At 33.4% G+C, this 26768-nt stretch overlaps 5 protein-coding genes across 5 annotated transcripts; 3 read left to right on the top strand and 2 right to left on the bottom strand.

Annotated features, from left to right (window-relative positions):
- The first annotated feature begins 5916 nt into the window (after positions 1-5916).
- On the top strand, positions 5917-8383 carry LOC107937064 (ferritin-3, chloroplastic). The gene is made up of 8 exons (XM_016869871.2): positions 5917-6281; positions 6361-6444; positions 6545-6605; positions 7382-7469; positions 7633-7694; positions 7792-7857; positions 7937-8000; positions 8100-8383. Exons 1-8 carry the CDS (start codon positions 5971-5973, stop codon positions 8141-8143), a joined length of 780 nt encoding a protein of 259 aa, XP_016725360.1. The 5' UTR covers positions 5917-5970; the 3' UTR covers positions 8144-8383.
- Positions 8384-8432: 49 nt separating this feature from the next.
- On the bottom strand, positions 8433-10698 carry LOC107937063 (40S ribosomal protein S4-like). Its single transcript, XM_016869870.2, has 5 exons — positions 10537-10698; positions 9935-10012; positions 9612-9792; positions 9164-9261; positions 8433-9057 (listed from the first exon to the last, which is right to left on the bottom strand). The coding sequence occupies exons 1-5, from the start codon at positions 10537-10539 to the stop codon at positions 8629-8631; spliced, it is 789 nt and encodes a 262-aa protein (XP_016725359.1). The 5' UTR covers positions 10540-10698; the 3' UTR covers positions 8433-8628.
- Positions 10699-11015: 317 nt separating this feature from the next.
- On the top strand, positions 11016-12756 carry LOC107937065 (gamma-interferon-responsive lysosomal thiol protein). The gene is made up of 5 exons (XM_016869872.2): positions 11016-11600; positions 11790-11855; positions 12027-12164; positions 12259-12351; positions 12438-12756. Exons 1-5 carry the CDS (start codon positions 11361-11363, stop codon positions 12573-12575), a joined length of 675 nt encoding a protein of 224 aa, XP_016725361.1. The 5' UTR covers positions 11016-11360; the 3' UTR covers positions 12576-12756.
- A 226-nt stretch (positions 12757-12982) lies between these two features.
- Positions 12983-14566, bottom strand: LOC107937054 (protein NODULATION SIGNALING PATHWAY 2). The gene has a single exon (XM_016869865.2). It carries the CDS (start codon positions 14564-14566, stop codon positions 12983-12985), a length of 1584 nt encoding a protein of 527 aa, XP_016725354.2.
- A 2092-nt stretch (positions 14567-16658) lies between these two features.
- LOC107937051 (probable L-type lectin-domain containing receptor kinase VI.1) lies at positions 16659-18924 on the top strand. The gene has a single exon (XM_016869862.2). The coding sequence runs from the start codon at positions 16826-16828 to the stop codon at positions 18830-18832; it is 2007 nt and encodes a 668-aa protein (XP_016725351.1). The 5' UTR covers positions 16659-16825; the 3' UTR covers positions 18833-18924.
- Positions 18925-26768: the final 7844 nt, after the last annotated feature.

The raw sequence follows: 26768 nt of genomic DNA, 5'->3' as shown, positions 1-26768 counted from the left end.
ATAATAATATTAATTGAGTTAAAAAAGAAGAAGTAAGTTGTCCCTATAAATAAGGGGGATTTAAGAATACATTTTTAATATTATCAATTCACAGTTGTAGGATTAGATTATTGGGTGGTCACGACTCACCCATAAGGCCTTCAACACTTTCTCATATAAAAGGTTTCTACGAAAAAAGGTAGAATCGAGCTGAATGGAATTTGGATAGTGAAAATTTTAAACTCAAGTTTGATTTAAAATTTAAAGTTTAATATTTAATTCGAGATTGATTGAATATTAATTTTTTAAGTTTGTATTTAAGTTTAATCGTTTTTAAGTTCAAATTTATTAATAGTTAATTTTTTAAGGATAAAAATTTAATTTTATAATATAAAATATATTAAAATGAAAAGTTTAATTAAATTGATATACAAGTAGAATAGAGTATTGTAGCATTTGAATTTGCTTAGACTAATAATTTAAATTATTAAAAATTGAATTTTCTGTAGATAATTATCGAATTGAATCTAATTTTTTTTAATGTAAAATTCAAATAACTTATTAGCACCGTCCTTGTCGAGGAGCCGTGTGTTGTCCACAAGCCTGCAAGCCGTCTAATCCATTTTATGCTGCAAGAGCAAACTTGAATCATTGGATTTTCATCCATCATTGTCCGTCGCAATTCAATTTTAATTTTCTTTTTGGAAAAGTTTGTCCCAATTCATTTCATTGGGTGGTTTAAATAAACATTCTAGATTTAAGTTTGTTATGGTGTTCGTTATTTTTGATTCACTATTTGGTTGTCTGACTAGGATCAATCCGTAGCTTGCATAGTTCCAAAGGCGGTTAGTATGGGCTTTGGTTCCTTCTAAAATGGAAATTTGTTATTTAAACTTTCTACTCTTTTTTTATAATGTTAAATTAAAAAATGTAAAGTTATATTTTGACCCCCTTAAAATTAGAAAAATTCGATTTAGTCCTTTATAAATTATAAAGATATAGACTATAAAAAATTAAAATGGCATTCAACCCCCCTAAAAATTGTTTTGCCTTTGCCTCTGCATAGTTCACATATTGGAGTTCGCTCATGATGAGTTCGCATTCTCTTATGAACTCGCATGGGGTGGATTCGCACTATCATGTAGGTGAACACACACCTAGAGAACACATGTTAATCCTAAGGTACGTGTTGACATGCATGGGGGCCTACTTAAGACGATACATTCAAGAACAAAGATGTTAGAATTGTGTGACCCAAATTCTAAGAGATTGCTTGCAAGTCAAGTTAAACAAAAATATATTTTCTTTCTAGAAGATTTAGTATTTATTAGTATAATATATTTAGCATTTATTAGTATAGTTTATTTGACTTACTAATTTAGCCTATAAATAGGCTCCTTTACAATCTTAGAAAAGAGACACCCATTAGATTAGAACTCATAACACATTCAGAGAATTTTGTGTTTACGTTTGAGGGTTCTTTGTTTTTCGGGTTTTCGGGGTTTAGTTTTTATCTCCATCTTTTGTACTCTTCATTCTTTTGCCATTATAGTAAAATTATCTTTGCCTGTGGTTTTTTTATCCTCTTTTGAGGGGTTTTTCCACGTTAAATTTGTGTGTTCATCTTCTCAATTTCTTCTACTATTTTTACTTGTTCGTTGCTTATTCGGGACGATCCTAACAAGTGGTATCAGAGCTAGTTTAACTTTCATAGATCAGCCCGGTCAGAGATGGCAGCAACAAGGTTTGAAATTGAGAAGTTCGATGGTGAGACAAATTTCAATCTGTGGCAAGTTCGGATGATGGCAATTCTAGTTCAAAATGGCTTGAAAAAGGTTGTTACAGGGAAAAAGCCTGAGAATCTAAATCAAACAGAATGGGAAGAGCTTGATGAAAAGGCCTTGTTTGCAATCCAGTTGTGCCTCGCGAATACAGTATTGCAGGAGGTATTGATGGAGAAGACCTCATTCGCCTTGTGGAAAAGGTTAGAAACTCTTTATGCGACTAAGTCTCTGGCTAACCGTTTAGTGTTGAAACAACGTCTATTTACGTTTCGCATGAACGAAGGTGAGCTTCTTAAAGATCACATCAGTCAATTCATTACTCTTTTAAATGATTTAAAGAACGTTGAGGTTCATATTGACGATGAAGATCAAGCTATGCTATTATTGTGCTCTTTACCCTCTTCATACAAGTCTTTCAGGGAGACCCTGATTTATGGCAGAGACAAACTCTCGTTCGAAGATGTGAAGGGTCATTTGTTGAGTAGAGACAAACTCGACAATGAGTTTGATTTGAATAGCAAAGCAGATAGACAAGCTTCCGTTTTGGTAGCATCAAAGAAACGAGACAAAAGGTGTCGCTATTGCAAAAAGTTAGGTCACGTCAAAGCAGATTGTTATAAACTGCGAAATAAAAGAGCTGCTGAGAGTAACGAGGAAGATGTAGCTGGTGCTAATTTGGTCGATGAAGGCGGTGATGATTTCTTGTTAGTGTCAACGAGCGATAACTCCAAGCTTACGTCTGAGTGGATCCTAGATTCAGGATGTTCTTTCCACATGTGTCCCAATAGAGAATGGTTCTCCACATACAGTTCAGTTGAAGGTGGAGTTGTGCACATGGGAAACGATTCATCTAGTAAAATAATCGGTTATTGGTATTGTTAAAATTAGGATACACGATGGGACGATTAGGACACTCTCAGATGTCAGGTATGTACCTGATTTACGAAAGAATCTCATCTCCTTGAGTATTTTAGACTTGAAAGGATGCAGAATCAACATCGAGTCGAGCGACATTAAAGTATCTCGTGGAGCTCTCGTTTTGTTAAAAGGTAAAAGAACCGGCAGTCTTTATATTCTGGAAGGTTCTACAGTGACCGGTGAAATCGGACGTCCCTCGTCCGTTACGGAGTCAAAGTCAACTCATTTGAAGCGGAGACAACTTGGTCATAGGAGGGAAAAAGGTATGACCGTTTCGTTGAAGAGAGGTTCTCTTTTGGATGCAGGTTTTGAAAAGTTAGGGCACTGTATTCGTGAAAATCAGACCCGGGTTAGTTTTGATTTGGCAGTGCACAAGTCGAAGGCTAGAAGTCTTCCAGCTTCTAAGCATAGATTCGACTCAGTTAATTCCCTGCATAGTTCAAGATAGGCCCGTGGCGGGTTTTGGCAAAGATGGCATTGAAAGAATTCGTGTCAAGGTGGAGATTGTTAGAATTGTGTGACCCAAATTCTAAGAGATTGCTTGCAAGTCAAGTTAAACAAAAATATATTTTCTTTCTAGAAGATTTAGTATTTATTAGTATAATATATTTAGCATTTATTAGTATAGTTTATTTGACTTACTAATTTAGCCTATAAATAGGCTCCTTTACAATCTTAGAAAAGAGACACCCATTAGATTAGAACTCATAACACATTCAGAGAATTTTGTGTTTACGTTTGAGGGTTCTTTGTTTTTCGGGTTTTCGGGGTTTAGTTTTTATCTCCATCTTTTGTACTCTTCATTCTTTTGCCATTATAGTAAAATTATCTTTGCCCGTGGTTTTTTTATCCTCTTTTGAGGGGTTTTTCCACGTTAAATTTGTGTGTTCATCTTCTCAATTTCTTCTACTATTTTTACTTGTTCGTTGCTTATTCGGGACGATCCTAACAAAAGACTACATCATATAAAACATCATATAAATCGAGAATTTAACTCCCTTTGAAGGATAGTCACGCTAAAATACTCAATAAAATTTCATTTGTGTAATTATATATAAGTTAGTTTGAATTGAATTAATTATTTAATTAAGTGTTTATAATAATTAATAATTTAATATTTTTAATAACATATAGTTGTAAATTTTAACTTGAGAAAGTAATAACCTGGTTGAGAGGGAGTTGTGGGCTTAATATCAAGTGGGTATGGTGGTGTGGTGTCCATAAGCTCTCTTTGGCCGAAAGCAGTAACTCCAACGAAAAGCATAAGTGGAATGGTGCATTTGTCTGAATGTGTAGCAAAAGGCAAAAAAGGTCCCCTCCTCTGCGGCTGGCAACCAAGTGTAATATGCGAGTCAAATCCGTGCTTCGCTTGGTGTGAGCGTTAGATTCTTTGCGTAACTGATCCTAAAACAACAGCTTTCCTCTTCAAAAAGATAAGAAAGCCCATTTCTCTACTTCAGTTTGATAGGGGCACTGATTTTGTCCTCTATTTGGGCCATTGTAGAGCCTGTTGCATGAAGCCATTAAACAAAAATCTTACATTCAGGCCATGCTGCAATTGAGCTTGACTAACTAAAGCCCTTCATCATCAATACCCAATTTAAATTTTGATATTTCAACTAGTTATTCATTGGATAAAAAGAAAAATTGAGGTTTAACTTAGAGATGATGTTATTGGGTGTCAGAATTTCTACCATCCATTATTCAAAACTTGCATCAAATAGTAATTTTTTACTTTGAACTTTCAATGAAACGACTTGGAATTTGTCTTACAAAGGGAAGTTTGTGTACACAGAAAGATAGGAGCAACTTTTTCTAGGGTGTGGAAAAACCCAGCCCTGCCTATTTTGTCTTTGCTAAACACAAAATTAACACTCTCCAATTTGTCAAACCTTCTAGTCTTCCGCTTGCCCAAAATTAGTACGGTATTCCAAATTAAATTTATCATAACAATTGTTCCGTTACTTTCGCTTACGTCCATGCTTTAAATAGGATAAGATTATTCTCTTAATACAATAATTTTTTTAGCTATATCTTGATACAATTATTATAATATGCAAACTTTCTACCAATAAAACTATAAATTCCTGATCGATCGAGTTTTAACTTGGTTGATATCGGCATTATTGTCAATATGAGAATAAGTACGCTGAAGTATATTATCCCCCTATTTAAGGGTTGGAGGGAGACTTTTTTTTATCAAAAAGAGCAAATATGATAAGAACCTATAATAAAATTAATATTTTACAAAAAAAAAACTCTCTTAGTAATAATTTGTTTTTATTTTTTTAAAAATCTTTTAAAATATAAACCTTCTTCACAAATAAATCTTAGGACTACCTCTCTATATTTTTCATCTTAAATTCTAAAAGATAAACCCTACTCTATATTACTAGTTGACCAGTCAAAAATCTTATTCACTAAAATATTTTACCTATTAAGAATATTTAGTTGATTAAATGCAACAATTAAGAGTAATTATACTATAATCCAAACTAATTGAGCCCTGATACTATTAAAAGAAACATTTTAAGCTTTGTATGTTTGAGAAGTTAATGTTTTAATCCCTATACATTAACTTTTTTAATGATGATTGATGCGACATTACATCAAATATTAAATTTAAAAATTAAATAACAGTTTTAAAGAAAGAGTAGATATAAAAGAGATTTATTTTTGCTAAATTTGTTTTAAATTCAGTTGTTTTAAAGATAATTGTTGTGTTTAAATTATATCTAATTTGGTTCACATTAATCACCGTTTTTCTATTTGTTTTCAAAACTAGTAAGTTATGGTAAAGTTAACCATGTGTAGGGATTAAAATGAATAGTAGAGGGATTAAAATGTTATTAGAAATGGTAACAAAGTAAGTGGTAATGAAGAATTGATGTTTATTGAGATTGATTGTAAGAAGGAAAAAGCCAAGAAGATGATTACGTGGAAGATTCGAGCAACTGAGAAAAGTTAACAACACGTTCATCTCATCACATGGACAGCTAAGTGATGACGCAGAGATCGCAATGTGGAAAGAATATACGGGGGCTGGAGGTCCCACAAAAACTTTTTCAATTGGATAGACCACGGGTTCGCCACACGCCTGCTTACGTGTTTCAACCATGATCGTCACCTAATTTCCAATCCGATGGTCCAGAACGAATGCCATCCACTCCGGAACTCTTGCAACAGTGAGTACTCCACCGACCTCTTCTTCTATATATGATATCTCCCCCTCCACCCTCAATCAACAATCTTCCTTCATTTCTTCTCCATTCCTAAAAATCTCTCCACAATGCTTTTGAGACCAGTTTCATCTTTGTGTGTGCAAGCCAAGCAAGGGGATAATCTAATTTGTTCCCTTAAGGGCTCCCCTGTAACATCATCATCATCATCTGCTTTGAGTTTTCTGCCCAGAAAACATGGAAGGGCTTTGGGTGTTTATGCATCCATAGGAACCGACAATCATGCACTTACAGGGGTAGTGTTCCAGCCTTTTGAAGAGGTGAAAAAGGAGGAACTTGACATCCCAATCGCTCCTCATCTTTCGCTGGCTCGCCAGAAATATGCTGATGCCTGTGAAGCCGCCATCAATGAGCAAATCAAGTGAGTTGTGCTGCTTCCTGTTTTGATATTTTTATCAGTTTCTTGATTTATAGAGGTGGTTATTTATTTTGTGTGACAGTGTGGAGTACAACGTTTCCTATGTGTACCACTCGTTGTATGCTTACTTCGACAGAGACAACGTTGCGCTCAAAGGCTTTGCCAAGTAAGATTATAACAACAAGAAGCTCTCCAAAGTTATTTTTTTAATATATATATCTGTATCACTGTATGACATGATAAAATTTTTATATTGTTGTCATCAGATTCTTCAAGGAATCAAGTGAAGAAGAAAGAGAGCATGCAGAGAAGCTGATGGAATATCAGGTTTTCTTTCATGTCTATTTCTTTTTGGGTTAGTCACACCAAGCGTATTCAAACTATGGCCCAGGTTTTAAATTTATCTTTCTATTTGTCTATCTATTAGTTTGGTCATCAATGTTAGCTCAGATATGATATGGATCATATTTAAAATATAGAGTTTAACTTACCATTGCATAGATAATTTGAATCTAATGTATTAAAAAAAATAATCCTAACACTATTTATTCTCTTTAACATATCTGGCCCGAGTTATTCATATATTTTTACGATAATAAAAATATAATTTTACAATTTAAATAATTTATTTTTATAATGTTTAAAAGATTAAATTTAAAATTTTATAAATTATAAAAATGTGTAAATGAAAAAACTTCCATTTTAAAGAGGTAGGCCACTGCTTTAAATATGGTCCATGTCAAATCTAAACTAAGCATTTAAGGTCAGAGTTGATGTTAGGCTAATGGAAGGATTTGGTTTATAAAATATTGATACTTTGAAGACTTAATTAGAACATTATAAAGTTTAGGGATCGATTTAGAATCCGAGTCATAGTTTGAAGGTCAAAGTTGATGTTAAGCTAATGGAAGGATTTGGTTTATAGAATATTTGATTCTTTGAAGACTTAATTAGAACATTATAAAGTTTAGGGATCGATTTAGAATCCGAGTCATAGTTTGAAGACATTGGTGCACTTAACCCAGGTTTTTTTTTTTCATATTATATATAGGAATGGGAGCATATAAATATAATAGAATTATTAATTTCAACTGTTTAATTAGAACAAACGAGGTGGAAGAGTAAAACTACACTCTATTCTGATGCCCCCTTCAGAGTTTGATCATGCTGAGAAGGGAGATGCACTATACGGTGAGTCGGTGTCCCTCTTACACGTTTATTCTGGTCTCTTTTCGGCTCTCGAATGCAATGCTAATTGCTTCATAGTTCTCAATATCTCATAATTTTGCTGTTAGAGTTTGTTTAAATGTTGTTTCTATGATCTATTAACTTTTGCCTTCTTTGTTGAGTTCAGCTATGGAATTAGCATTGTCCTTGGAGAAGCTGACAAACGAGAAGCTTTTGTGCCTGCACGATGTAACACTAATTGTTTCTAAACTTATAGCCATACGGCATGGGTGTAGTAGATGAGATGTGTGCGTCTACAACTAATCTAATCGTCTTAATTTAACAGGTCACGGTGCAAAACAATGATGCTCAGATGGCCGATTTCATCGAAAGCGAATTTTTAGCTGAGCAGGTGAGCTCACTTTCATTCTTAGTATCCAAAAAAGAAATCTTTCAAACACCCACAATTTCTAATTATCTCAAGTTTTCAGGTTGAAGCCATTAAGAAGATATCAGATTATGTTTCTCAATTAAGGCGGGTTGGAAAAGGACATGGTAAGCTTTGCAAGCTATATGTATCATTTGTTTTCATAAAATCATTGGGTTGATAATGTTTCAGTTACTTTGTAATAACCGAGTGCAATTGGCTTGTAGGCGTATGGCACTTCGATCAAATGCTACTCCACGAAGGGGCGTGATGCTGCCCATAATCACCATCTAAATGCTGCATCTTTCTGTTGTTTTAGTGCTTCACAGATGTTCTACTATATATACATATATGATGAGGGATAGGTAGTGGAGAAGAATAAATTGTTGTAGAATATCTATATCTATATGTCATTGTAGTAGCCCCTTAACATTGCCATGTAAGAGACAATAAACAGCTTGGTTTTTGAAGGCGTTGAGTAAATGTGGAAGAAGAATGTGATTTGGAACCATTTGCATTTCCCCAAAGATAATTGTATAATTAATCAAAGCATTAACATATTCACGAAAGCATCCAAGTCCAAGCATTCATTTAAAATATAGCCTTGAAAGTTCACTAACATTACCCAACCGAACAATTTAAGATTGCAAGAAGAAAATAGTTCTCAAAATTTTCTTCATAACCAAATGCAAGAAATCTAGTAACTCCAGAATAAACTACAGCAGCAAGACATATCTAGATATCTTGTGTTAATGTTCAAGCAGCATTTTGGGCTGCAAGCCTCTTCCTAGCTTCCTCAATGATGGACAACTTAATACCCTTGCCCTTGGGAAGGGATACCCATGGCTTCGTTCCTTTTCCAATTGTGAACACATTACCAAGACGAGTTGCAAACTCATGCCCAGCAGCATCTTGAACGTGGATTGTCTCAAAGCTACCCTTGTGCTTCTCCCTGTTCTTAATCACTCCCACACGGCCTCTGTTCCTTCCTCCAGTCACCATGACAACATTTCCGACATCAAACTTGATGAAATTAACAATTTTGTTGCTCTCAAGGTCCAGCTTGATGGTGTCATTAGCCTTGATCAGAGGGTCTGGGTAGCGGATAGTACGCCCATCATATGTATTGAGGTATGGAATGCCTTTCTGGCCAAACTGGACAGACCTAACCTTGCAAAGCTTAAACTGCAGAATAAAAGAAAAAAAGAACAATATTGTTATACCTACAGGGTGAAGAAAATAGAAACACTTGGTTCCTACATTTCAAATACTTGACTACTACAATTCAAACCTTGGTTTCATCACCCGTGATGGCATGGAGACGGAAACGCCCTTTGGTGTCATAAAGGAGACGGAAGTCCTCATTGGTTTTAGGAATTGACACAACATCTACAAGTAGGTGAACAAGTATATTACATAAGATTTGGATACAATAATCTCCGGAAGGTAGAGAGAAAGGAGTCAACTCCTAAAATGCAGAGCACTTAAAGCTATTCTAGCAACGAGCCAAGAGCTCAAGGTCACATGCCAATGAACATTGGCTAACGCAGCATGTATTTCATAATTTAGTATAGAAGTGTCAGTCAAGCAGACTAATGAACAATGAACACAAAGGATGGATGTTAGGATCCTGAAGCTGTATACACAACAGAATAATCAGACCAAATACATTTCACTCAATTGAATACCTAGTATAAACAGAACAACTCAATCTAGGAATAAAGAGAAAGTCCACATACCCATGAAACCAGCAGGATAAGTCTTGTCGGTCCGAACCTTCCCATCAACCATGACATGCCTCTGCATGAGAATAGCAATAACTTCTCTGTACGTGAGAGCATACTTCAATCTGTTTCGCAGAATGAGAATTAATGGCAAGCATTCCCTGGATTTGTGGGGTCCAGATGATGGCTTGGGTGCCTGCATAACAAGAAGATAATAAAACAAAACTAGAATTGAATAGATGAATTGAGCAGGCGCCGGCGGTAAAAAATGAAAATTGAAGGAATAAAAAATTGCAGTAAACTAGCATGAAAGTAAAATGATCAAGACTAAAACATACAAAAGCACCACCAAGCTTGTCAAGCATCCAATGCCTAGGGGCATTGAGCCTCTTCAAGTGTTTCTTCAACCCTCTAGCCTGCACCACCAAGGAAAATAAAATGTGTAAATGTAGCAGAAATAATCTACTCTTTCATGGAGAAGATTTATAAGTAATGCACTTAAAAAATCAACAACAGTAAGACTGCACATTCACAAATTACATAGTTAAACTTAACATAAGCAGATTTTAACAGTAGCAATTTAAAAATAGGAAAACAGAAATACAGGAGAGAATTTTGATCTGAGATTCCGTTCCAAACATTATATCGTCAGTTATATCAATTATCACTTAAAAGAGGAATTAGATTGGTAGCCTCCAAAAAGCAGGTAACAGAAAGGCGTAGTTACCAGATCCGAATATGCATAAAGTAAATCACAAAAAAGCAATGAAGAAGGTTTTTACAAACAAATCAAGCCTACTTCATTCATTCAAAAACAAGGCCAAAGGCATTAAATAACAGTGAGTAAAGAAAATTATCTGTAATAAGCAAATTTCTTTTAGCAAAACCAAACAATAAGAGAGCGCAAACACATAATAAATTATCAAAAAGAAAAACTAACCATCCTGGTGAAATGCGGTTGATTTAGCTAGCTGGTTTTGATGGTAAAGCGTTCTTTGAAGACGATGACGCGAGGGGCTAACAAAAAACCCTAACTACCCAATGCTTCACTTTTTTTATAATGTAGAGCAGTTTTTGTAATTGGGCCTATTTCGAATAAACTTTTCCACATTGGGTGCTTTATAAATAAGCCTTTATGGGCCCAAATGTGTTGTACTGAATTCTTACACCGCCCAAAATGTGTGGTTCATTAAAAAGCTACTGGTTTTACTTGAAACAAAGAGGGAAAAAACCGAATTAAGAAGATGAAATTACTGATGTGAGATTAATTATTGAAAATGAATATTTTACGTTCCAGTATCTAATAGACTTTATTCCTTTCTTAAATGGAGAAAAAGCTACTCTCATTTTGGATATATACACATAAAGTAGTAATATTTTCACTTTATATTTTGAAAACTTGATTGTGAGTGATGAATAAGAATATTATTCATTATGAAGGCGATGACCTTCACTACTTTGCATTGCAGCAACCAAATATTCCGATTAGAGAATTACTCCTTATTAAAAAGAAAAACTGCAATGCGACTGATATTTCCCATTTCTTTTTTATACCCAAAGCAGAAGAATATAAAGGAAAGAAAGAAATCTGCAAAAGGATTAGAGAGAAAAGAAGCTGAAAGAAAAAAAGGGTTAATAGTAATACCAAAGCGCCATAAAAAGTGACACTTTTGTAAGCTTTTCAAAGTGCGTATGTTATGAGGCGATTCTCCACAAATTGAACTCAAACCAAAACTTGTCAACATTACCTATGCGTCTTTGCAAATGGCGTCTCCTGGTTTCTTCACCTGTATGCTGTTGGCGTTGTTTATTGGGATATGGCCATGTCATGCTCAAAACGTCACTCTTTCAGTTTACTACGAAACTCTCTGCCCTTATTGCTCTGACTTCATAGTCAACCATCTGGTCAAGCTCTTTCACAGCCGACTCTTTTCCATCGTCAACCTCAGGCTGGTTCCATGGGGCAACGCTGTTTTGCAAAGTGACGGCTCCTTCCTTTGCCAGGTTCTTTTCAATTCACTTTCCTACTCTATCATCTTCAACAGGGGACCACGATTGGCTTCCTTCAATTCATTTCAAGCATATATCCTCTAGCAAAAAGCAGGGTTTTCAATCCTTTTTAGAGTTCTGTTTTTCCACTTAGAACAAGTTTCAGATTTGCAGCCAATGTTTTTAATCCGTATTACCTTGCAGCATGGCCCAGATGAATGCCTCTTAAATACTATTGAAGCATGCACCATCTCAGTATATCCTAACGAGGTAAACCCTCTATTCCTCTAGGCCTAAGAATATCCACTTTCTTCTTCAATTCAGCCTTCATTTCCATACCAACCATGTTAAAAGGAGAAATACATTTCTTTTTGCGTTACACTGCAAACATAATTGAAGATGGAGGCACTTGGTTTCTTTTCTTGTGATTTCTTAATGCAGGAGCAGCATTTGACTTTCATTCTCTGCCTTGAGCGTCTGGCCTCAGCCAACAAGCTGAATGAGTGGATTAATTGTTTTAATACGACTGGATTGGCCACAGTTCCCATTGATTGCTATAAAAGTGGCTATGGAAATGTGGTTAGTTTAGTTTCATGAGCTTATAATCTCTATTTATGATCTTTCTTCATGTTACTTTGTTCTTCTACTATCCATTGTGTGATTCTGTTTACAGCTTGAGAACCAGTATGCTGCTGAAACTGCTCAGCTTGATCCACCACATAAGTTTGTGCCATGGGTGCTTGTTGACGGTCAACCTCTACAAGAGGTCACTAGTCACTACGTTTTCTATCTTATAATGTCACTTTTATGGTCCTATCATGTCTTGACTCTTATTCTTTTTGTGAATACCAGGACTTCAAGAATTTCGTTACCTACGTCTGCAATGCATACAAGGGAGAACAAGTGCCCGAGGCTTGCCACCCACTTCCACTAATGAACAATTCATTGAAAAAGGCAACTCCCAGTTATCCGGTTTGCTATGCTACTTAGTGAAAAACTATAAGAAAATCTGAGAATATATAACGTTTTTGTCGATTCCCTCGTATGTAGGCGTCGTTGCTGAGTGCTGATACACCATACTCTATCACATGGTTACTGATTTATGGGATTCACTTTAGCTTCTCCTTCTCCCTGCTTTAATTGAAGAATAACCATATCTCTTTGAGTGCTATTTGACTAGATGATGATGGTTCTTAATTGCACATAAACACAACATCTAATCCAAACTAGCCTTTTTCATCAAGTTCTGCTTTAAATTTACATGTTGAGAGGATTTTTTGTTAACTAGAAAATATGCATCCTAATTGATATTTGATAAAAATATACAGACATAATGTTGATAACAATGTAGAAATCCTGTATTCACCTGTTTTATACAATTTGAACATAAATAATTCCTACAGTTGTGTGTTTCTCCAAGAGGAGACTCTGACTAGTGTATTGCCTCTCCACTCCAAGGCTAACTCGTTCCCAGAAACCCCTCCAATGCTCACCTCAAATAAAGTATCCCTTTCTCTCACTATTTCTTTAGCTTCCATTAATCTCTCTGAGCTCACCCTCAAACCCTCCAATGCGGTGCCTGCATCAAAATCGCAAATTTCATTTATCTCCTTCCATTTTTGTAACCATGCTTGACCACATATATTAGGTCCTACAAACAGACACTCCATTGCCATTCTTGCTTGCACCAGGTGCTTTGCGAAGTTGAATTCCATCGATTCTAAAACAGCTTGATAGTGCATCAATTGGCCATTAAAGAATGTGCCAAATCCTGAGCAGTCTTTCAGTTTTTCGCAAGCATCTCCATCACCAAATGTTATGACCCCCCTGTCTCTTGCAACGTAGTTGCCTGAACTTGCCAATACTTCTTTCGCTACGTTTAGAAACTCATTTACAATCTCCCTTCTCTTGCCTTTTCCCATCCCTACCATGCAATTGAAGGCCAACCATTCTCCAGCGCCACCTCGTTTGTTCATCTTTAGCTCATTCACCAAATCATGGATTCCCATTTCTTCCACTTTCAACTTTAGACCAAAAGACTTGGCATGGTTGCAAAGTTGCCTCATTGTGCCCTTAAATCTCCAAGGAGAGTGAGCAGAGTCTTCCTCTTCCCATCTTATCGATGTCAGTCTCATCGACTTGTGTTTCCATGCCATCGCCTCAATCACCGGAGGCCACTGAAGTCCCTCATTGATGTTGAAATCCACTATATGTAGCGTGTCTGCATCATCCGGCATCGCTTCAAGGATTGCCGAATTAGCAGCAAAATGAGCAAACCTCCAATATGGAAACACCTGATAGAATACCCTGAAGGCTGCCTCAAAGTTCTTGCTAGACTCCTGCATTAGATAGTCACTTTGATGTTGAATATCTTGAGACAAATTGAATGCAATCCTTTCCCAAGTTTCACCTACTGGACTAGCTTTTTCACCCACGCACCTTAGGATCACCTCCGCAAGCTCTGACTGGTTCTTTTCAGTGGCCTCTCCATAAGCCTTGAGAAGATGAAATAAGCTCAATTGATTATCGATTTCCATGGAATCTCCAGGCAGGGTAAGTGATGATTGGGTTGATGTCATATCAGTGGATGCCTCACTAGATCTTGCGGATGCACTAGGGCTACATACGTCTTGACTTTGAGAGGACAATGGCATCATTGAACCAAAGCTGTCTTCACCCTCATCCAAACAATCATATAGATCCTCAATCCCATCAGTCAACATAGACTCAAGCCCTTCCAAGGGAACTAAAAATTCCTGAAGATGATCATTACATGGGAAAATCTCACCAGAGAACATTGTAGAGAAATGGGAAATTTCAGGGGAATCCTCCCTGGTATTGAATGAAGAAGAGAATTCACAACCATCAAAATTTTTACCCATATTGAGCCCATATGGTTGCACTTCGAACTGATCAATGCTTGAATTCAAGAAGCTTTCGAATGGCCATGAAGAAGGTGGAAAATTATCTGATTGCATCATCTTTTTGATTATCTTTTACAGGTTTAGAACTTGGAAAGATGCTATTTCAGGTTGAGTTTTGAGTTGACTGCCTCTTTAATTTTCGAGTATATATATAAAGTGACATGAATAAGATGATTAAAGAAAACAACTTCCAATCACTTTCACCCGATTTCTTAAAGAGTTTTATCCCATCAAAGTTCCCTGTTGGGTCGTCTTCCTTGCCTGGCAGCTTCTCAGAGGTCTCATTGCATTATTTTTTTTAAAAAAATAATAATAATTTAATCCATAATTTATAAATTTTTTTTTAATTTCATGAAGAGAACTTGAATAGGAAAGTAACCTTCATTAAAAAAATATATGAAGAAGAGCTTGTGAGGTGATATTAGTCCTTTCCAAAGGAAGTAATGCCAATGGTTTGTGGCTGGAGAAACCAATTCCTCGTTGTTGTCAACATATTTTATTTGAGTTTAAGAAAAAAGAAGTAATAAAATTAGCAGGCTGCATGAAAAAGTTGAAAAATTCCACACCATGTCTCTTTCACTTCATTACTTAATGAAGGTTACCTTACTTTTGTTCTTTCTGTGTCTCATTAATTATCTTATAATGCAAGCAGCATAAGTAATTAATTAATCTTATTTCCAGGAATTAACTATGAAAAAGCTTTCAACCACTTCCTTACTTTTTATGATTTTTATTCCTTTTTTCATTTTCTTTAAGCAAATATACTTATTATTATTGGGAATAATTTATTGTCAAATTTTAGATTTTTAAAGTCTCACTTCTTCTGCTACTGTATGTGGGCCTAGAGAGGGCTTGCTTTGTCAAGAGATGGGCTTAGTACATTGAGTGCCCCACTCATTTTATGACATGTAACAATTCTCATCCCTCTACTTTTTCAAATTATATAAAATAGTTCAATTTCAATTTCACTACTACACTCAAATTTGTGAGATTTAATTTTTATACCAGGCCTTCTTTTATCGCACTCCTCGATGGCTATTTTTTTTTTGATAATAATAACATAATGGTTAAATTTCAGTTCCGATTTATCTATTTTTTTAGATTATATAAAAATTGGTTAAGTTTCATTTTTGATTTCTATACAACGCTTAAATTTAAGATTTAATCTTTATATTTTAATTTTTAACATTATTTGGTACCTCAATATTAGTCTAAATACTTTATTCTAATTGAAGTGTTTACGTGAATTTTCAAAATTGTTAACCACATTAATATTATTTGTTAAATTCAAGTCCATTGTAATGTTATTTTTGTGTCACGTGATTACCAAGCAATTATTTTTTAATTTTAAAAGCTCATCTCAATGAATTTAATAAAATAATACTTAAAATATATATGGATTTTCAATTTAAATTAATTTTGATTTACTTTGAGTTTTATTTAAATTTATTTTGGACTCAATTTTTTCTAATTATTTATTTAATCTATTTATAATATTAATATTAACTATAATTATTTAAATGTATTATTTGTATTTATATTATATTTGAAGTTACAAGTCAAAATATGCCTTTAGTGGATATAATTTGGGAAAGTTTGAGATGTAATTCCTATTATTATTATTATTATTATTATTATTATTTAACTTTCAATCTAGCATTAGGCTTTTTTGGGTTATTAAGAAAATAATGAAATGCTTCTGTATTTAGTATGATTGTAAAGATGCATTAATGGCAATTTTTTTTAAAAATTAAATAAAAATATATTATTTAAAGTTAAAAAAATTTAGTAAAAAGTATATTTATTAAAAATGATCAAGCGTTGGTTTTAAGTATTATTTATTTATTTTCATTGGGTTTACCTTTATAGGTCTAAGCTCTGAGGTAAAGTCAAAAAACATTCCGTTATTTTACTTGATTTCACGGTCGTGCTTTTTTGCCTTGCATGACTGCACAATTACGTAACAATTGCATTTTTAAAGAAATTTTGAAATTTGTCGCAACATTCTAATCCCTCTTTACATGATATTATTATGCTCTATTTTCAACCCAAAATATTTATTAGGGTGATTAAATAAAAAAAAGGACATTCCGTGATAAATTACTAATGGGTCAATATTTCAAGTTAGTACCTAAAATTCAAACCCCACTTCCCCACGGCAACTGCCCAGATCATATGTTTTGAGCCAATGCCATTTGATCAGTGCATGACTTTGAAATGTTCAAGTCATCCATTGGGGACTAATTGTTTCTATTCACATATTTCTTATGCTATATTATTTTTTAGAAAGAGAACTTTTTTAGCTCAAAAAATCACATGGCTTTCCTTCTCTTCTGGTTTATCTTCTTCCCAGTTATTGCTCAACCTCGGCCCACAAATTTCATCTTCCATGGTTTCAATCGAAGTGAACCCAAGCTTACCCTTGACGGAGCTTCTATTAGGAGTCCCAGTGGCGCCCTAGAGCTGACAAACGATTCACGTGACGCTATTGGCCATGCATTCTATTCAGAACCAATACAAATGTTGGACGACAAGTCTTCACCTTCTCCCAAATCTTCTTCTTTTAGCACAACTTTCGTGTTAGCTATCGTTACTCCAAGCTCAGGGAGAGGAGGCCATGGACTTGCTTTCACGTTATCCCCTTCCAAGCAGTTCCCCGGAGCTCTACCAGAGCACTACATGGGAATATTCAACTCGGAGACGGATGGGTCATCCTCCAACCATATTGTTGCAGTGGAATTCGATACTGTCAATGGATACAACGATCGTTTAGACAGCAAAGGAAATCATGTTGGGATTAACATAAATACCATGTATTCGAACGCGACGGAACCGGCTGCTTATTATGTCAATAACACAGAGCTAAAGGAGGATATGATATTGGAGAGCGGTGATGCCATCCAGGCCTGGATAGAATATGATGGCAACTTTGTGAATGTTACAATCTGTCCCTTTCACCTAAACAAACCCTCTAAGCCTCTCATTTCCCATCCCATTGACTTAACACCTTTTGTTCAGGAAACCATGTACGTTGGCTTTTCTGCATCTACGGGACAAAAGTCGAGCTCTCATTACATCTTAGGATGGAGCTTCTCCACGAATGGAACAGCGGCCCAACTCAATACTTCCCGAATACCTATGGCACCGTCAAAACAAAACGATGGATCTTCTTTTGATACTCGAGTCATTGGTCTTATTGTTGCTTTATCCACCGTGACTGTTTTATTGTTGGGAATATTGATCTATTTTACGTTGTACAAAAGGAATGCCAAGTACGAGGATCTTGAAGATTGGGAATTAGATTGTCCTCACCGGTTCCGATGCAAGGATCTTTATGCAGCAACAAGGGGTTTCCAGCTGAGCGAGATAATAGGAGTTGGAGGATTTGCTGCAGTGTACAAAGGTGTGTTGCCTACAACTGGAACTGAAGTTGCTGTTAAAAAGATAACTCAAAGTTCAATCCAAGGTCTGAGAGAATTCGTAGCGGAGATCGAAAGCTTAGGAAGATTAAGGCACAAGAATTTGGTTTATCTCCAAGGATGGTGCAAGCGAAAGAATGATCTTCTTCTGGTCTATGATTACATTCCCAACGGAAGCCTTTATTCCCTCCTTTTCAATCAAGAACAAGGCTTTGTGTTAAGCTGGGAAAAAAGATTCAATATCATTAAAGGCATTGCTGCGGGACTACTGTATCTGCATGAAGAATGGGAGTTGGTGGTAATCCACAGAGACGTGAAGTCTAGCAATGTTCTCATAGATGCTGACATGAATGCGCGGCTGGGGGACTTTGGCCTTGCAAGGTTGTACGATCATGGTACAGATTCGCACACCACTAACATTGTGGGCACTGTTGGGTATATTGCACCAGAACTGGCTCGCAATGGCAAGGCTTCTACCAGCTCAGACGTTTTTGCATATGGGGTTTTGCTCCTTGAAATTGTTTGCGGAAGAAAGCCAGTTGATTCGAGGAACTTCTTCTTGGTAGATTGGGTGATAGAGTGCCACCAAATGGGTCATATTCTTGATGCAATGGACCCTAAGTTAAATTCCAGTTATGTAACGGAAGAGGTGAAGCTGGTCCTGCTGTTGGGTCTTCTTTGTTCTCATCCAAAGCCTGAAGTTAGGCCTAGCATGAGCAAAATCGTGCGCTATCTCAACGGGGATGAACGTATTCCTTCCATTGATAACTGGGAGGCGTTTGATTCTAGCGATGAAACTTACTTGAAGTTCTTGGAAACAGTTTCTTCTGATAGTATCACAAAATCTTATCGCTTGTCTTCCATCGCTGGTTTCTCTTCCAGTTCCATGAGCAGCGGCAGATAGATATACAACAATCAAACCTGTTCTTTTTTCATTTTTTAACTGTTAATTTGTAAAAGGTAGAGACTTGAATTCAATCCATATGTATTTGTCAACCTTTAAATCTTATATCTTGGAGTACTGGGACAGGATGCTGCCTCATTGATTGGGTTGCTAACCATCCTCCTGGACCGCTCCATCTTTCGTATGATCGATGATGGTTAAACTAATCAATGGATGACAAAGAAAAATCGATTTGTCAAAGTTTGGGGACCAATGCGGCTAGCTCTGACAATAAAGATCAACAAACACCACATCAGCTTTCATCTCCAAAATTTTACGATGGGATTAAATTGATAAACACGAAACTATCATTTTCAGAGATTAAGATGATAAATAAGTTTTAAAAACTTACATCAATACCGTTGTGAACCGAATTAAAATTGGATGACTGATTTTAAAACCAAATTTAAGAGAGCTAATGGGAAGATTTAACATTTTCTTTTTCCTTTTTTTTCCTTTCGAGTCAATTATACAGAGAAAAAGAAGCCTCTCAATTTGACTTTCATGGTTCAATATTGGTGAAACGTGGTAATTAGTGCTCCCAACCAAAATCAATTTAGGACTTGCTTTCAGGAACGCTGCCTAATTGTGTTGAAAGAAAGAATCAGCATGATTGGACTCGGCAGCTGGAATTTGATCTCATGCACATGTTGCATGATAAAATTGTCAAAATAAAACAGCCGATAGCCTGGACGCACTCAGAAAAAAATCAAATATCATATCAACATCACACGACAATCTACCCTCAACATCTTGGCAGAGAGGGAGCTTCTATTCTCAAACCAATTGGTGTTCTAAGGCTCATGTCAATAACATTTCACATCATATTAGGCCATGCGTTCTATTCTGAACCTATTCAAATGCTCCTTCCCCTCATAAGCTGCTGTTTTTTTAAAAATAATATTTTTATATTTATTTTACTATCCATATTCCAAAGTACCTATATTTCTCTTAACAATACAGTTGATATTTGTTAATTTTCTTTTAGTATATATTTTACTTAATTTCTTTTATAATTATATTTAAAATATATTTATTATCAGTCATAAAATTAAATTTATATAAAATAATTTGGATATATTTTAATTGGCACATACAATCGACTTTGTTCATCACAAGCGAAGATAACTAGTTTCATTTATCATAATATTTATGAATTTGAATAACGTCTACATTAATTGTTATTTTTATTTTACTTTTCAACCTTTTAGATTAATAAATATTTTAAATTTTCATAACAAATTTTTGACAATAATATTTAGGGTTATTTAATAAACTGAAAATTTAAGCGCAGAAAAATAAAGTATTATTTTTTAATTCTAAATTCTATAAGTGCTGAAATTATATTAAAAAATTGTTTGGTAAATTAGTAAATATAAGTACTGAATATAATTATGTTATTTAATAAAAGTAAATACTGATTTTAAAAGATTGTTTATTTTTTTAAGTTTAATATTATTAATATAATATTTATATTATTTTTTATAGTTTTGGATAAAAGATATATGTGGTAATTTGAATATCTCAATTTAAAAAAAAATTATTTCAATTTTTTAATAAAATCAACCTAATAAAAATTAAAATAATTATCTAATTTATTTAAAATATTAAATATTAAATATTAAAAATAAAAATAAAAATAAAAATTTTCAATCATCCTTAATACATAAAATCCTAAAGCATACTTGTGAAAATCACTTTTTCAAAGGCAATATGAAACTAGAATTTGAAATTCTCAAGGCCTCAAAGCATTCGAGGCATGGAAGGACCCAGTTTTTAGTTTGTACAAGTCCTTATTGCATCCACCACTCGACCTTCTAAATAAGGCATAACACCAACGGGCCCATAACCCATTTGCAAATCATATATCTATTTATCGGCAACCTCATTAGCAAATAAAACAAATAAATAAATAAAACAAGGACAGCAAACAGATAAAGGGGGAAAAAAAAAAAAGAAAAGCAGCCCAACATCGTGTGGACAAAAGCCCAGACCTTCCAAAGGATCTTCAATCGCACGCCTTCGATGTTCTCATCAATCTCACTCCCTCTGTCAACATTGCACCAGTAGGGGACATTGTATTAACACCATCCTTGGCCAATTTATAGGTAACCTCATTGGCTTCCCTATTAATACATAATATTCCACATGTACATAGGATTTTTAAAAATCAGACCTACAAATCTGGAAACAAATTATCCATATAAATAGATTGAATTTATATGTATTCTCCGCCATTAGTTGTGCAGCTCCCATTTCATGGCAATATGTTAGTCATCGTTATGTGGCGATTCATCCCTGGTTGCCTTGCCTAGTACTCCACGAGTGATATGAGAGAGAAACCAAACCTCAAAGCCTAAATCACTCTTCCGTTTGATAGTATTACTGTACCATTGGTCACAGTTACGCATGTGGATTCGTGCAGTGCAGTGAATGGTTTTGGTGTGCAAAGCGAAGAATTTAGTTGGTCAGACTTATTGGGATGAATAATCTCGCAGATTAGTATTATTTCGGGAGCCTTTTATGTAGAGGAAGAAGAGAAGGAAGGAAAGGAAGAGGGCAAAAAGTAGGAGAAAAATAAGCAACATAATCTCACCATGCAACGCAAAGTTGGTATCACGAGAGATGAAAACGTGATCATCTTGTTGAGAATTATGGGGAGCCATGGAAGATGATAACAGATGTGGAGGATTGTCCATAGTGGAAGTAATCGATGATGGAGTGTATGGTTGTGCTTTATGTATAGGGCTAGGACAGACAGGACTTAAAAGAGTGGCTCTAAATAAGAGGAGTCGAGTTTATTCACGAGTTTTTAATTTATTTTATGCTTAAATATAAATTTGGTATGGGAGTTTTCTGAAATTTCATAAAAAACCCTCAAGCCCAGATTTCATAAAAATCAAACCCACGAAAATGAAGTTAATATTATTTTGAAGTTAAGGAATTTTTTTTTGTTAAAGATTAAATTTTAGAATGAAAAAAAAATTTGTTACGTGATTTTTAGATGGTAATGTAATTGATGTGTGGAGATAAGATTGTATGAAACCGTAATTCTATGTCATCGCTATCCCTTTCTAATAGGAGTATAATAAATTAGTTTTTTCCTCCTGATTATTTGTCATGCTCTTATTAGAAAGAGATAAAGATGACGTGAAATCATAATTTTATATAATCCCTTCTCTTGATGAGTTGACGATAAAAAGAAAAGAATTTTGTCGAGATGAGATGATTATTTTTGTAATTTTACAATTTTAATATATATTTCATTTTTTATTTTTAGATTTTTAAATAATTATAATACTTTTAACATTTTTTATTTATAATTATTTTATTTTTAAAAATATTTTTATTTATTTATAATATATATTTTAAATTATGATATTATCATAATGTCATTAATATCACATGTTATAATTCTATTATATCATCATTTGTCCTGAATTCAGGATGTTATAAAAAATATCGATATAATGTACAGAATGAAAATTCAGATACCAATTTATAAAATAAATAAAAAAACCTTAAATACTAATTTAAGAAGCGGATAAATTAAAATTAGAAATTTTATATTTAAAGAAGCCGTCACAAGTAGTGTGTCACTACTCAAACAGTCGAGAATGCTAGGTACAATTGGCAATTTGGGATAAGCAGAAACAGTGACAATGCAATGTCATGCCTGTCCCTACGCTTGTGTTGTTTGGCATTGTTAGTGCGAATCTTAGTTCGACACCATGGTTTGATGGTTGGAAATTTGTTAGCGGAAAGGTAATTAGCATTTTAAAAAAGTTGTTTTTGTAAAGTATTTTTGTTTTAAAAGTAATTTTAAAATGCTCAAAAGTATTTTGTTTAATAATATTTTTATTTTAAAAGTGTTTTTTTTCTCAAAAGTAATTATTAGAAATAATATTAAACTGATCCTAAAATAAATTTAGTTATAAATTTTTTAAATATATATATTTAATATTGATTTATTTCTTCCTACAGTAAATTTTTTGAGGAAGGCTACGGTAATTTTATAAAATTTTAGGAGGTGAAGGTTAAAATTTTTAAAGCATTGTTGAATCTTGTGTCATAGAAACTTTACCATTAATTTTAAGGGTAATATGTAGTTTGCCCTTGAACTTATTTAAAAGTACTTAGTTGGTATTCGAATATTTTTTTAGATTTAGTTGGTACCTGAACTTATATTCCGTTACTTAGATTGGTACATTTGCACTAACATTGTTAGTTTATGTTGTCATGATACTGATAATCAATCTGTTGGTGACACATGGCAACCTTTTAGTATGTCACGTGACAGATATAAATTTAAAAATTTTAAAAACATTAAAATATATAAATTAATAAAAAAATATTTTTTTTGCATCAAGAATTGATCTGGACAAAAAATTATACTCTTTTTTATTAATTAATTTATTTTAAAGTTTAAAAAAAATTAATTTATGCTTGTGGCATAGAGAGAAATTGCCACATGCCACCACCAGATTGGTTACTAGTGCCACGCAAATACAAACTAATGGTATTAGTGCGGAAGTACCAACTTGGGTGATAAAATATAAGTTTAAGTACCAATTAGATACAAATATAAAATTTTAAGTACCAACTAGGTACATTTGGACAAGTTTAGGGAGCAAACTACATATTAACCTTTAGTTTTATGAAAATTTGCCAAACTGTTAAATCTAGGACCTCATTGTTAAAGTATTTTATTCTATGGTGATTTACCATTTTCATTATTTTTTTATATAATACCTATTTTTACTCATAATTCTTTTTCAACCCTTAAATCGGAGGAAATACATGTTTAAACGTACTTAAACTCACGATCTCCTCTTTGGTGATTTACCATTTTCATTATTTTTATTTTTTATATAATACCTATTTTTACCCATAATTCTTTTTCAACTCTTAAATGGGAGGAAATACATGCTTAAACATACTTAAATTCACGTTCTCCTCGTTAATGCAATAATAATACTAATTGAATTAATGATTAATTGGCATCATCCTTGCTTTGATTAGGAGTCAACTCTCTATTTTCTGATCTCCTACCTAGTCTTTGTGACTGATGATCTACCTCCATCTAGGGTACTCCATGATTTTTCTTTTGGACTTAATGATTAATGTCGGAAATTGCCACTTTTCCTCTCCAATGGTTGTGTTTAAGCCTCATATCTCTAAACACTCAGACAAGTATCATTTAGATGTCCATTCTACCCACAATGTAATTAGATGTTGAGCAATGACTCGTATTCAACTTTTCATATGATCCCATCGATATCAATTTTAGAAACTAACGGCACTCAAAGATCTATACATATTGTCAATTTGATTAATCAACCTTGGGTTCTACTATCAACATTAAAATTTATCTTAATCACTCTTATCTCAATAGTTTCTCTAACTCTGATCACTTTTAGCATATTTCTTTTGTATCAAGCTCCCAATATACCAAGGAGTTTAAATCCATGCCACAACATATTTCTCTAGTCCTCCATTTTTTGAATTTGTCCATGTAGTAAGTTTTTAAGTTGGACATCTTGACGTGATTTTCATAAAGTAAGAACTTTTGATTGTACGGAATTAAAGTCTATCTTCCTCCTAAACAATTTCAAAATCATTGTTCTGGATATGCTTCGCTCAATTAGAGAATAAATTATATCTGAAAATTAATTCAAAGAATACCATCAATCATAATCGTGCAAGAAATTTACTAAAAGGTCGTAAGGTATATAGGAATAGGATTAGGATGTAATTGCCAAATATGGGATAATAAACTATAGATTTATGTTAAGTCTTAACTCAATTGACATTAACATTGTTATCAGTACAAAAGAATATATATTCAAATATGCTAAAGCATATTTATTTTTTTATTTAAGATAAAAAATAATAAATAATTTTAAATAATATATCAAAAATAAAATAATCCGGAGATTGATGGGTTGAGTACTATCGTATGTATGAATTTAGAAAAAAGCAATCATGCATGGATTTTTCCCGTGATGAAAAAAAATTAATAATCTGAAGCACTTGGAAGATGACAACGTATGCCCTCTAGCAACTGTGAGTGATAAAGTACTTCAAGTCAGCAGTTGGATGTTCACGTCCTCAAGAAACAGGTCCACCTTTATGTCTCTTTGTTCTCTTGGTAGATTTTTTTATTATCTTCACTTCACGCTATCTCACGTTCATGTGGCCATAATGTTATATCAAAAACTGAAATACCTCTTACCCTACATCACATGTATACGAAGTCCCTTACAAACATATTATTTAGCCCTTTAATTTTATTAAAAAAATTATTTTAATTTTTCTTTTAAATTTTCGTCTTTTTTAGTTTTTAAATTTATATTTTTGATTAAATTAATATAAAATAGATGAAAAAATTAGTATATGTTACTTTTATCAGCATGACCTACACGTAGATTGCCACATTAATAGTTAATAATTAATAATTTAAAATTTCATTAATTGTTAATGTAGCACACACGTGTATGTCACATTAACAAAGTTAACTGAATTAATTTTTCTATTAATTTAGATGATTTAATAAACAATGTAAGTTCAATGACTAAAACAAGTGAAAAATTAAATAAAAAGCTAAAATTAATGACCTTTTAAACAAAATTAAAGTGCAAAATAAAACGTTAGTATAAATTTGTCTAGGGGTGTTTTGAGTTTCAATTAGGGGTGTTTTTCAAGGTAAATAAGTTTTTTTTATATTAACTATAAGTTACAAATATTATTTGTACATTTAAATTAAGTTTTATAAATAACTTATATTACTTACTTAAAAACTATTTAAAATTTAACAATGAGTTATATTTATTAATAATTATTTTATTATATTTATATTATAATCTAAGTTGGATATTTGTTAATACCAAAAAATAAGGTATCATGCATGATAATAATAAATACACGAAATAATTAAGATACCTTGTATTTGAATCAATTATTAGATCACTTATGAATTTTTTTATTAATTTACAAGAGTTATGCTTATATGTGATTTTAGTATTTAAAATGTGATTTATATATTTAAATTAGATTTTACAAACAGATTATGCTAATTGCTTAAAAACATTTAAAATCAATATTTTATTTATTTATTTAAATTTGATATTTCATATATTTAAATATAATTTAAATTCACTTATTTTTTACTTGGATAAATTATGCATCTATGCTTAAAGTTTCTTTTTTAGTTACCTAACTATAAAAAGAAGTAAAAACAAAAAATAAAAATAAAAAAAATTTAAAACATATTTTTATTTATTAATAGGGGTGTTTACTATACTTTTCCAAAATCTATATATATAGATGTAAGAAGTATAAATGAAATAAAGCTCTAATTCTAATCACTACATGAAAATAGGGCTTTAGCGGAACGCCGCTAAAGACCGGGACCTTTAGCGGCGCTTTTATAAAAAACGCCACTAATTTGCCCAGTTTTGCAATATGTATTTTTGCACCTATATCCAACCCTCCTGCAAGAAATTCAACCAAAAACAGCAAATATACCATGAAATCCAACCAAAACCCGCAAATTTAAATAATACAAAATTATACGAAAAATATATTATATAAATTGTAAATGAATATTCAAAATATTCTTACAATAATGTTAAAAGTTACAAGAAAACAAATGTCTAAGATGGCGGATTTTGAAATTGCTAGAACATAGTCATCATAGACCGAAACTGTAGCTGGAGTTCATTGTATTTTCTATTCTGCTCCGCCTCCCGCGCTGCTGCCTCCGCCTCCCGCGCTGCTGCCTCCGCTTTAAGTTGAGAAATTTGCTCATATGTGCTAGCTTGTATCTGAACTATCTGATCTTTTAACCTCTGAACTTCAGCTTGACTTTGACTCCCGGAAGGCATGTATTGGTGCG

This window comes from Gossypium hirsutum, chromosome A09 (genome assembly GCF_007990345.1).
Source record: "Gossypium hirsutum isolate 1008001.06 chromosome A09, Gossypium_hirsutum_v2.1, whole genome shotgun sequence".
Taxonomy (NCBI): Eukaryota; Viridiplantae; Streptophyta; class Magnoliopsida; order Malvales; family Malvaceae; genus Gossypium; species Gossypium hirsutum.
This window is presented reverse-complemented; position numbering and strand designations above follow the sequence as displayed.